Source organism: Acomys russatus, chromosome 6 (genome assembly GCF_903995435.1).
Source record: "Acomys russatus chromosome 6, mAcoRus1.1, whole genome shotgun sequence".
Lineage (NCBI taxonomy): Eukaryota > Metazoa > Chordata > Mammalia > Rodentia > Muridae > Acomys > Acomys russatus.
Window position 1 is genome coordinate 35,369,918 of NC_067142.1, and position 12,501 is coordinate 35,382,418.

The 12,501-nt window shown below is 51.0% G+C and overlaps 1 protein-coding gene across 1 annotated transcript in view; it reads left to right on the forward strand.

Annotated features, from left to right (window-relative positions):
- Positions 1 to 349: 349 nt before the first annotated feature.
- Positions 350 to 12,501, forward strand: part of Cacna1s (calcium voltage-gated channel subunit alpha1 S) — a 66,375-nt gene continuing 54,223 nt past the window's right edge. Inside the window, 2 exon segments of the mRNA XM_051147487.1 lie at positions 350 to 537; positions 2,068 to 2,173. Of these exon segments, the coding sequence (XP_051003444.1) occupies positions 386 to 537; positions 2,068 to 2,173 (258 nt within the window). The 5' untranslated portion in view covers positions 350 to 385.

Here is a 12,501-nt window from a genome sequence, read left to right on the forward strand (position 1 = left end):
CCCAGCTTTGAAGCCTTCCTGTCTCCCACTGCTCCTGCCCCATCTCAGGCCTGGGTATAATAAAGAACAACTTCCGGTGCCTCAAATCTTGCCCCTCTATACCCGGCCCTTGTCCTCCTTGGGGGCAGATTGGGATGTCACTGGCTGGACTGGAAGGAATGACAGCTGTCTGGCCTTGGGAGCTTGGGCTGGGCAGCAGGGGCTAATTTTACTCGCTGGGAGTCGAGAGAGTAATCCTCCCACCCCCACGCCCTCCCTGTCTGATTGCCTCAGCAGGACAGGCTCAGTCAGGGCCAGTCCCCAAGGTGGGGGCATTGGGGACACAGGGAGGAGAGGGTCGTGGACTGGGGGAGCGAGGGAAAGGAGAGGGGTTGTGAGGGAAGCCATGGAGCCATCCTCGCCCCAGGATGAAGGCCTTAGGAAGAAACAGCCCAAGAAACCTGTTCCTGAGATTCTGCCCAGGCCGCCCCGGGCCTTGTTCTGCTTGACTCTCCAGAACCCTCTAAGGAAGGCCTGCATCAGCATTGTAGAATGGAAGTATCCTTTTTAACCACCTGAACAAGATGCAGTGCGGAGGGTGTGGGAGGTGTGTGTGGGAGGTGGTATGGGGTGATCCCAGAGATCAGGCTTTTAGCATCAGGGTGACTGGGCTTTTGGAGTGTGTGTGTGTGTGTGTGTGTGTGTGTGTGTGTGTGTGTGTGTTGGGGCGGCGGGGGATGGGGGTGGGGGTGGGATCAACCTGTTACCTCAGGCCAGCATAAGGGACTTTTGTGAGGGCAGGAAGGGAGGTCTTTACCACAGTGGAACGAGGAGCTTCCGGAAGCCTGAGGAGACCGCCCAGAAGAGCCTGTGCTTACGGGAGCTGCTTCTAAGTGTGTCCAAGCCTCTGTTATCATGGGGGGACCACTCAATGTTTTGAATAAGAAGATGAAAGATGTAGCAGCTCCTGAGGAAATCCTTCACAGAGGGAGGGTGGAAAAGAGTGACAGAGCCAGGGGTAACTTCCACTGGCTCAAGCCGCAGTTACAAATGGAGCTGGAGAAATGGATTTGAGGGAGGGCCTGCCCTTACTGCCTCCTGGATGCTGGTGAGCAAACTTGGATGTTTTAGCTCAGAAGTAGCACCCTAGAGACAGGGGCCTCCATCACTCTCTGGGTTTGCATGAGTTCTGGAAGATGAATGGTGAAAATATCTGGGTTATTTGGGGGGAAAGGAGGGGCTACAGAGAGGAGGCCTGGTTGAGTGGGTTCTAAGTGGGGAATATTTGAAATATTTTTTGATGTGCTCTGAGAGAGTGAGCTTCCATCAGCTGTTCTTTGGGGAAAAGGAGAATGGGGTGGGGGTGGGGAGGATAACCAGAAGAGTAAGGAGACGTGGAACCATCTAGAGACACTGGGTCTGGGATCAGGCCTGATCCTCAGAGCTGCACTGTGCCAGGCAGCATCACCTCCAGGCCCCTCCCTCCTTGCCTGTGTCCTATGAGAGCAGCTTCCCCTGGCAGGGTCTCCTTTTCTCCACTCTCTACTCTCCTGATCCCACTCCTCCCACAGATCTATATTTGGTGCCACCCTGGGAAAAGAACAGAGTTTTGATCCACATCTATTTACAAAGCAGGACTTCTGCTCTGCACCCCAAACTAGACACCAAGGACTCTCGGCCTTGCTGTCTCCTCCCTCACATTGGCTTTCTAAATGACCAGCAAATCAGGAACAGTGGATCCCAGGGTACCCTCTGGAACTGTCTGCTGGGGGTGGAGTGGGGGTGACAGGTGTGCCTGGGAGGGGGATGTGTGAGTGCAAGCCTATGCACATGAGTATATGCACATAGCTCTGAAAATCTGGCTTTTCTTTCCATTTCCCCCTCTTTACCAGTGCTATTTAGCCTGAACATAAGTCAACCTCCAGCCTCCCTGGCCATCTTGGGGGGGTCCAAGCTCCCCAAATCATTGTGTAGCCTGTCTCTTAGTATTATACGAATTGTCTAGAGTGGCCTTTAGCATCTTCTAGCCCGCGACCCCACAGATCCCATGGATCACTCAAGGGCCCTCCTTAACCCTGGTACCACCAGACCCTTCGAGAGCATCATCTTACTTACCATCTTTGCCAACTGTGTAGCCCTGGCAGTGTACCTGCCCATGCCTGAAGATGACAACAACACTCTGAACCTCGGCCTGGTAAGAAAGCCTTCCTAGCCTTCCTCTTGCATTCTACAGCCCCAAGCTGGGAGTCACCCTTGAACTCTGCCTTGGTGAGGAGATGCTGGTGTCTTGGTTCCCCGACAATGCAGACTGATATCCTCACATAGTCAAACTGCTAAGTGGCCCTGCAGCTTACCAGATGATACCCATCAGTCAGTATTCACTGTGCCAGGCACCCAGCAGGTGCCAACTCATAGACCTTTCCCAAGAACTCCCAGGAGTAGTACCAATGGGCTGCAGCAGGGTCTACCAGGGATGCTGAACACTTAACCTCCTCCCCTGCATAGAATCCATAATGTTGCTCTCACTGAGCTTGCCTACTAGGGGCATATGATAGAGGAAACTGCAGGAAAGGGCATTGCAGGCCTATAGTGTCACTCTCTCCTACTTTTTCACCAACAACACAGCAAATTCTGCATAGTGTGTGTGTGTGTGTGTGTGTGTGTGTGTGTGTGTGTGTGTGTGTGTAATAAATGAAACCAAAAGCTCACCTGAAATCGCTGAGGATTGGAGACTAGGTACATCATGCAGGGTAGCACCCATATAAGCATCTAATAGGGCCACATATCCTGGTCTTACTGACTTTGCGACTTGCTCATATATTTATTTTTTAAATTTTAAATTTTTAACTCTTTGTACATATCTTTGACTCTGTGTGGGTATTTACAGTATCCTCAAAGCCTAGAAGATAACATTGGATTCCTCTGGTGCTGGAATTAAAGGCAGTTATGAGCTGCCCAACATGGGTGCTAGGAACTGGACTCAGGTCTCTTGTAAGAGCAGTACCCACTCCCAACCACAGAGCCATTTCTTCAGCCCCTTCTGTTGGCTGTATCCACAAGGTGGTAAACAGAGCGAGGACTTCCAGGGAAGTCCGCTGAGAATCAAAGAGATGGCAGGGGATGTCACTCAATGGTGGAATACTTGCTTAGCATCCAGAAGGCCTAGGCTTCCACTCTAGTGACACACACACACACACACACACACACACACCAACAGAATAGGAAGATAGAGTTCCGTTCTCTGGGGCTTTACCCTGTACTGAAGCCACAGGGCTTGCAGAGAGGAGACCCATCTGCATGGATCCAGTGCCAAAAAGAAAAAACGTGCATCTCTGCCTCTTCTCAGGCTGGTTTCCATGGTAATCTATTCTGAATTGGGGAGAAGCTTGCTAAATGTGTGCTTGCTGGGAATAGAAACAACCGAGTTCCTGGATTGGAAAGAGAGCAGAACTGAAGGAGGGCAGGGCCCGTGCAGTCTCCACTGTGTGCGGCTGGGCCTTCTGTAAGAAGCTCAGTTCTCCATGTCCGTAGATTTAGGGAGAGTTAGTGCCCCACCCCCTACCCCATGACTTTGGAGTTTGGCTCTATGTGCACTTTAAGAACTGGAATGTTTCTGGCAGTGTGTGCTTATGATCCTAGCACTGCGATGGTGGAGACAAAAGGATCCCTGGGGCTCACTGGCCAGCTATCCCAGCTGAATCAGTGAACCCTAGTTCCTAGTGAGGGGCTCTATCTCAAAAAACAGAGTGGACAGCTCCTGGGGTTGTCCACTGGTCTCTGTATGCATATACACATAGGGACACATGCACTTGCACATACATGGACATGTACATACACCCACAAGGGCACACATGAATGTTTATGCACACACACACACACACACACACACACACACACACACACAATTTTAGAAGAAGTTGCCTTCTTTTACAGACATTAAATCACACCTTAGTGATTATGCAATCTTCAGTCTTGAAAACAAAATGGTTTGTCGCGCAGTCCTGGGGTGTTTCCCTTTAGTCCGTGGGCTGGAGCTGCAGAGTCAAACCTAGAGCTCACAGGCATACCATAGCAAGTGCCCTACAGGAGGGCAAGGTGGCCAGAATCACATGGCAGGTCAGCACTCCACCAGGGACGAACTCTCATCTGATCCTCTATTGTGAAGTCCAAAGAGAATAGGCCTCACCCAGGGTCAAAGTCAACGTCTGCCTGAGGTCCCGTAAATACCCTGAGGTCCCCCTAAGCACCCTGAGGCTCCCCTAAGCACCCTGAGGTCCCTCTAAGCACCCTGAGGTTCCCCTAAGCCCCCTGAGGCCCCCTAAGCACCCTGAGGTCTCCTCAGCTCCCTGAGACTCCCCTAAGCATCCTGAGGCCTCTTCAGCTCCCTGAGGCTCCCTAAGCACTCTAAGGTCTCCTCAGCTCCCTGAGGCTTTCTGAAGCACCCTGAGGCCCTCTAAGCACCCTGAGGCCCCCTAAGCACCCTGAGGTCTCCTCAGCTCCCTGAGGCTCCCCTAAGTACCCTGAGGTCTCCTCAGCTCCCTGAGGCCTGCTAAGCACCCTGGGGGTCCCTAAGCACCCTGGGGCCCCTAAGAAAGCATTCCGAGACCCTCTCAGCACCACTTGTCCATTATCTGTTTAATCTCCCCAACACTCAGAAGAGGACGATAAGTGTGGGCAGAGCAGGAGGAGAGCAGATTAAGGATTTATCTCTCCCTTATACTTTTTGGCTACTTGGGAGTCTGCAGAAAGCTGGCAACATTCCAGTTGTCTACAACAACACTTAGCTTTAAATAAGGGAAGCTCTAAGATGAAGTCTGAATTAATCTTGTTCATTTTATAACTGTATATTCAGTGCCAGGAAATACTCCAGAGATGCCACTGTGAATCAAGAGGACAGTTCCCATCTTCACAGAGCTCAATTAATTAAGCTAATTACACAAATAATTACAGTTTAGGCAGTTATATATGTATTTAAAAATAAAATGAGGAACATGTGAGGTCTGAGAAAGAGACTCTAAAGTAGCCTTGGGATCAGAGAGGCTCCCGGAAGATAGAATATTTACCCTAAGTCCTGAAAGATACGAGCAGGGCCAGCCTTGTGGCTATGTATCTGTTCAGAGCACCACTCCTTGGAATGGATGCTCTTAGTCACAGCATTGAAGTTTTAATTTCACCTTTGAATTTATGTTTTGTAAGAAGAGTCCACGGGGATGGTGGCCCATACTCTGGGAGCTTGGAGACTCAGATCTCACACACTCTCAATTTCTGCCACCTTCTGACTCTAAGCCCTGGGCTCCCTGGCAGAAATGTGGGAGTGGGAGCGCCTGATTAGAATATAAATCCTTTAATGTCTCAGAGATGGGCATGGTTGTGGATGTCCCCATGTTGGCCTGGTCACACAGTGGGATGCTCTGCATAGCTGAGAGTCTAGGGCCCACCTAGGGACACAGTGTCTCCTGCGGTGGAGGCCTCGATGCCCTTAGGTTCTGTTTGTTCACCGTGGATTGCAGTGGCAGCTTTGGCTCCTCTTCTTTATATCTAGCTGGGTTACAGGATGGTACCTGTTGGGTGGTGAGGATAGTGGAAGAGCGAGTGGAAGGTGCTCGCAAAGGTCTGACTTCGCCCATGCAATAGTCAAGAGGCAGTTAATGCCATGGCAATTTCAGAAAGATGATGTGGAAAAAAGATGAATTGACTTTTTGTTTTGTTTTAGCATCTTTATGAGTAGGGGTTTCCTACTTTTTGAAAACAACAACAACAACAAAAATTTTCTATTTTCATATGAGTGAAGTTTCCACACCCCCAACCCCGTTCCAGCCCCCAGTGGCACAGCAAGTGCTTGGTGAGGGGTGAGGGATGGGGTGGGAGTATGCCTTCGTGGTACGATGGCTCAGCAGAAAGAGGGTCTTGGGTTGAAGGAGCTACATGGGCAAAGGGAGTTTGCATTTAAATTTTTACTTATTTCATTCCATGTGCAGACAGTTGTGAGCAGCCATGTGGGTGGCGGGAACTGAACCCAGGTCCTCTAGAAGAGCAGCCAGCGCTCTTAACCACTGAGCCATCTCTCAAATCATCAGAGTAGCATTTTAAAAAGCTTTTCAAGCCCTCATGTGGGGCATGGACTGGGGTGAGATGGGAGCTAGGGAAAGCACACCAAGCTGCCCCTGCCGGAACTGAAACAGGCACTGGAGATGGAGATAAAGGATGAACTTGAGAAAGATTTATGAAGTGGGACAGATGGCGCTTGGCAACTAACCGCAGGTGTGGAGACAGAGCTCGGGGGTGATGAGGCCACTGGGGGTTCAGAGTCGGGGACAGACAAGTGGTAGTGTCGCTAAGAAAGCTACCTGTGTCTACACCCTGGACAACTGGTTCTGTCAGCCAGGGTATTTGATGACAAAGGTCTCCTGCTGTGGCACGTGCCAGACTAGCTAGGATGTGGGGCAGGCAAAAATGGCTTCCTGTTAGTGTCCTGCATAAGCCAAGTCTGAGAGTTGGACTCATGGTTGTGACTGGATGCCCTGGCACTTGTCAGAGGGGATGGGCTTCATGGCTGGCCCCTCCAAATCCTTCTTCAGCTCTCCCCTTCCTTCCCTCCAGCATTCCATGAGAGTATCAGACCTGTGATATCCTTCTGATTCTGCCTATTCTAGATCAGCAAGGAAGCCGCAGGTCCTCCCCAGACAGAGAGGAAACTGAGGCCCAGATAGGGCAAGGAGTTCTGGCAATACACAGCGGGTCAAAGGGCAGCAAGATAGTGGTCAGATTGTTAATATCCTGGACAGCTTTATGGTCCACTGGTGGATGGGGGCGTGGGCTCCAACAGCAGGCACATTGGAGGAGCGGTGTAGCATGGTGGTTAGGGCAATGGATCTGGACTGGAATGGATGCTCTTGAGTCCTAGCGCTTTCATGGAGATGTGTTGCTGGACATATTGTGTAATCTCCATATTCCCTCAGCATCCTTGCTTGTGGTGGAATAATCTGGTATACTTGAGAGAGGTTTCTGCAAGAATGAGGATCCTTTAGGCTGCTGGGCCTTGTACATCGATATTAGGGGCTTCATGTTGAAGGTGTTTCTAACCCCTCTTACTCTGCTCTCAGCGGTAAAAAAAATACAGCAGCACTGGGCAGCGGTGGCACACGCCTTTAATCCCAGCACTCTGGAGGCAGAGGCAAGAGGATCTCTGCGAGTTCAAGGCCAGCCTGGTCTACAGAGTGAATCCAGGACAGCTAGGGCTACACAGAGAAACCCTATCTTGACAAACAAAACAAAACAAATCAAAACAAAACAACGACAACAATAAAAGAATATGGTAGGACTTGTGGGGCATACACAGCCTATAGGCAAGAAAACTAACCTGTTTTTCCACCAGGAAGAGCTATCTCCACAGGACCCACTAGTGAGTAGGAAACATAGGAATACCTCTCAGGGCAGTGTTTTTCAAAGGAGTGGCAAGAGGAGGACTTCTGCCCATCAAGGGACATCTGCAATGTTTAGAATCATGGAGTTGGGGGCAGGGATGCACGTACTGGCACAGGACAGCCAGAATTATCTGACCCCATGCCAGTTAGGGTTGAGGTTAAGAACTCCTGCCTTAGACAGTTAAATAACTTATAAAGTATTCCATTGTGGGGCTGGCCAGATGGCCCAGTGGCTAAGGATACCTGCTGACAAGCCTAGTGACCTGTGTAAGATCCCCAGGACACACGTGGTGAAGGGGAAGCACCAACTCCCACAAGCTGTCCTCTGGCCTCTACCCTCACCCTCCTCCACTAACTAACTAGCTAACAACTAACTAACTAACTAAATGTTAAACAAAATAATAATGAATTACACCTTGATATTATGAGTCTTGTAATGTCACCCTACTTCTAAGACCTGGATGGTTTTTTCATTTTTCTTCTTAATGGCCATAGGAGACATTGTCTGCTTCATAGGGACCCTGTGAGTTACTCTCCAGACTGCCACCCACTCTGTCCCTCTGTGGCTCTACAGCAGCCAGCCCTAAGCCATCATAGGACATTCCATGCCTCTGCCACATTCCTGGGGTTCAGGTTGCCACCCGGCGTCCTCCGCAGACTGGAGGCTAAGCCACTGGCAGCCAGGACATTTGTCTTTTTATAGGGTCCAGAATGTCTTGCTGTTGCCTGCAGCTAGCGGCCGGCTCTACTTCACCCTCTGGAGAAGCTAGTCCTTCTGCAGGGCCCCCTGCTCTGGCCTTGCTTTCAGAGGGTTGGAGCCAGGTAGTTCCAGAGTGACCTGGGGATCTAGTGACCAGGGTTTGCCTGGCTGGGTCACCCATGCTGAGAAACACAGGGACCTTCAATGTGAAGTTCCTAATGCTGATGTATAAGGGAACTCCCAATACAGATCTGTGAGAATAAAGCAAACTCCCAGAGCCCCACACCTCTCCCCACTGTATGGACTCTGCTCCCTTTCTAGACACCCCATTCCCCACCAAATCTCCACCCGTACCCCCAACACACACCCTTTACAACACACGGGGATAAACAACAAAAGCCTTGGGAGAGTCCCTGGTATGTGCCATACTCTGCAGCCTTCCAGGGACACAAGGAGAAAAGCAAGGAAATGCTAAGTCAGACAACCCTGCACCTTTGTTGGCACCTCCCTAAACTCAGTCTCCATCACCCCGCCTGTGAGCAGGGGCTGGTACCTCCCCTTTCAGAACCGTTAGATCTCTGAGAAGTGACCTCACATACAGCCTGGTACACGGGTATTACGCAATGAGTTCTATTCTTTTCCTCCTCTGTCCTTCCAGCCCTGACAGCCCATAGACAAAGTCATACTGTGACCAGGCCTGCAGGGACAATGTGCTGTTGTGGACAAGCTCCAACAAATTCATGCAGACATCTCTTCCTCTCCAGTGTGGCCATGCTGCTTGAGGGTACGGGGTCGTGACTTAGACTCCCTGCCCATGTTTCAGCTCTGCCCATTGGCTGTGTGATTCTAGAAAGCTGCTCATCCCCTCTGTGCTTTGGCTTGCTTATCTGCAAAGTGGGTGAGAGAGTGTTTACTGTGCAGGACTTCCATGCATGACGGTCTGGCATATACGTGTGCCTAGTACAGGTCCCGGCAGGTCAGCACTACTTACTAGGCTTAAGATGTTATTATGGCCCATGACAGTCCTGTCCCCAACCCTCCTAGGTTAGGCCTTCTGCTTTTCCCTGCCTTCCCTCCTGTCACTCAGCCCTGTCTGTGTAGCTCCACGTTCCCGACATGTTTGCCCACTTGACCTGAAGAGGCTAGGGTGGAGGAGAAGCAATGGGATGTAGAGCCCTCTCCCCTAGAGATGCAGAGTGATATGAGTGACCCACCCAGGTCATGTCCAATTGAGCAAAGGTTCATCAGGCTAAAGATAGCAACTTCTCTCACTCCTCAACTGGTCATTGTCCAAACCCTCCAGAATGAAGGGTCAGGAAGAGTCTAGGCCCAGATATCAGTGGACAGCATGGTGGAACAGAGGCCCAGCAGGTTGGTTCGCTAGAGAAGTGCTGGCCAGGATGGGGGTGGGGCAAGGGCCCGTTGTCCTCAGCAGAACCTCTCCTCTCCTTATATTCTTGCTTTTCTCTGTAGAAACAGGAAATATAGCGTCTGCATCAGGACCCAGCCCCAGTTCACAGTTTCGTTTGCTTGTGAATTTATTTGAGAACCTTCATTTGAGGTCTGAGCCCCCCCTACCCCCCACCTCCCCTGAGCCTGGAGTACAGAAAACAGTAGCTGCAATTGTCCTTGGTGATTGTGGCCACCTTGGCCTCCTGTATGTCCTGAGTTGCTCCTTTTCCAGTGCTAAGGCCACAGGGGTCATGGACAATCTGTGCTCTTATTGGAGCAGGAACCCGAGCAAAGCTGAATGGACGCCACTTTCAGGGATTCTAGGGCTTTCAGACCTTGCCTTATCTTGGGGCTATTGTGAACCCCACCCTGTGGACTTCTCACCCTAGAGTGAAGCTCCAGTAAGAAACAAAAACGAGGTACCATGTCACAGACTTCTCCAACAATAAGTAGGCCACTCCTCCTGTATACTTCCAGAACTAAGAAAGAGGATGAAGGCAGGGGGCAGGCAGCTATTATGACTATAGAAGTGTCTTCTGTTGTACCTGTCAGGCCTGCCCCCAAGCACCTCTGGGAGGACCCAGGTGGAAAGGGATGTGTGGGGATACCCAGCTGATCCCTGTTGCACCCTCGGCCCAAGTTCTAGCTCGCACTAAATTCCCATCAAATTCACCATCAAATTCCGTTGGCTTCCCCGAAGCAAACAAGTAAGTTCTGAGAGTCTAGCCCCTGTGGCTCCTTATAAGCTTTGGGTCTGTGCAGATCACATGCCTGGGCCCTAGGGACGAAGCCCTTCTACACCTCACAATGCATCTTAGCTTCTCCCAGAAGCTCCATGAGTTCTTTCAGAGAACTCTGTGAGGGGACATAGAGCCCTCCATGGGGGACACGTAAGGCCCTCATACAGAAGTACAGACCAGGCAGGTCATAGTGCTTGGGGTGGGGCAGGGGAAAGAGGGATGGAGACAGCTGTCCCTGTGGCCCAGACAGGGAGACTGTACTGGAACAAGTCCCTTTGCAGAGGAGTCTGGCCAGTTGCCATCACCTTCCTCAAGGCCCAAGCCATGCCTGGGTGGGAGTCACTGGGAGATGGGGAGAGAGGCAGTGCAAATGGTGTGTATCGTGAGTCCTGGTCTTTGCAGCCCAAGACTTTGGGAATGCAAGGCATGTCACAGATGCAAGGCCCCCGGCTCAGACTTACACACCAAGTGCAGCCCTGAAGCTCTCTGTGGGAGGTCAAGACCCTCTTGCGGGCCGGGTGTGGTGGCGCGCGCCTTTAATCCCAGCACTCGGGAGGCAGAGGCAGGCGGATCGCTGTGAGTTCGAGGCCAGCCTGGTGTACAAAGTGAGTCCAGGATGGCCAAGGCTACACAGAGAAACCCTGTCTCGAAAAACCAAAAAAAAAAAAGACCCTCTTGCACTGGATTCCTGGTGATGAAGTCCCTTGTAGGTGGAGCCATCAGAGCTTTTGCCTCGAAGGCAGCTTCCTAGTCTTCCCTAGAGCTCGGAAGGCAGGAAAGCAAAGAGTCTGGCCCAGGGTCAAAGACTATCTCCCTTAGTCTGGGATCAGGGCCAGTTTGTTGCTGATAACTTCCAATCTGCTCTGCTGTGTGAAGTCACTTCACTTGTGCCACATAGGACCTGCCATGAGACTGAAAAACCCACAGGTGTTATCTGTCCACACTTAGAAGCTAAGCATTGTTGTGGGCTTTTCACAAAGCTTCTTCAAAGACTGTTGATCTTGCCTTAGCGGTAGTAGCCATCTGCAGGTCCACTCAAGCCCATAGTTTGTCTCTTAGGCAGAAGAGGCTGATACTGTCCACAAACACACATGGCAGGCCCATTTCTAGATGCAGGTGGCACAGCAGGAAACTGAGCAAACGGCTCTATATATTCATGTCAGGAGACAGTCAAGTAGATGAACAGGTAGCTAGCAAATTAAGTCACCAGGTCTGCAAAACAAAACCAACCAAGCAAAACAAACAAACAAAACCGAAGTGATGTGTCATCAGAAATGAGCTAGGAAGGAGGGAGAGTGACCCAGAAGGGATCAATCATAAGCTGGGGCCAGTGAGAAGACAGACAGTGACACATACACCCTCTGATAGTGTTCCAAGAAGGAACAGCAAGGGTCCATGCCCTGAGCTGAAAATTCTTTCAACTATGTATGGGGTGTGGGTTAGGATGGGGCTAGGAGGTAGGCAGTATATAGTCTTCAACCCCTACCTTTCCCTGTTCCTAGAACTCACCCTGAGAAGCCCCCTCTTATGAGGGACCCTAGCGCCAAACCCAAACCCACCTATTGGGCACTCTCCTCTCTCACTGTTCTTGGGGCCTGAACCACTGTGACTCTATACTCAGTATGCACAGGAAGATGACATGGGCTCTAGGAGGCTGTAGTTCCACAGAGGCCCCGGAGAGCACATCACAGGCAATACAGAGGACACCCCAGGCAGATCCTCCTGAGAGACAGTCAGAGAAATCATATGAGCCTATGTAAGTGAACACTCAGAGCCTAGGTTATTAGGAGAATCTGAAAATCCCTGCAGGACAATGGTTAGGCCAGAAATCAAGGTCAGCAGGGGTCATTTCATAAGGGACCACCTACTCTATGGTCTACCTGATAAACTACACCATGTGAGACCAGGAGTGGTGGCCAGAGTAGAGCGGGGGGGGGGGGGAGGGGAGAAGGAAGCATCAAAGGGAGCAAGTCTGACAGGGTGAGCCAGGCCACAGGCAGGGGCAGCTCCAGTGGAGACAAGATGGGTGAATCAGGCATCAGAAACAAAAATGTCAGGATCTGGTGGGGCCCAAGGCCAGAAAGACCTCTGTCATGAGTCAATGGACACTACTGGCCAAGGCAGGGACCTGTGAGAGGAGCAGGTTCAAGGGGAGAAGAGGTCCAGGCTCAAACATGTTGAGTTCCTGGTTGAGCAGAATCATGCC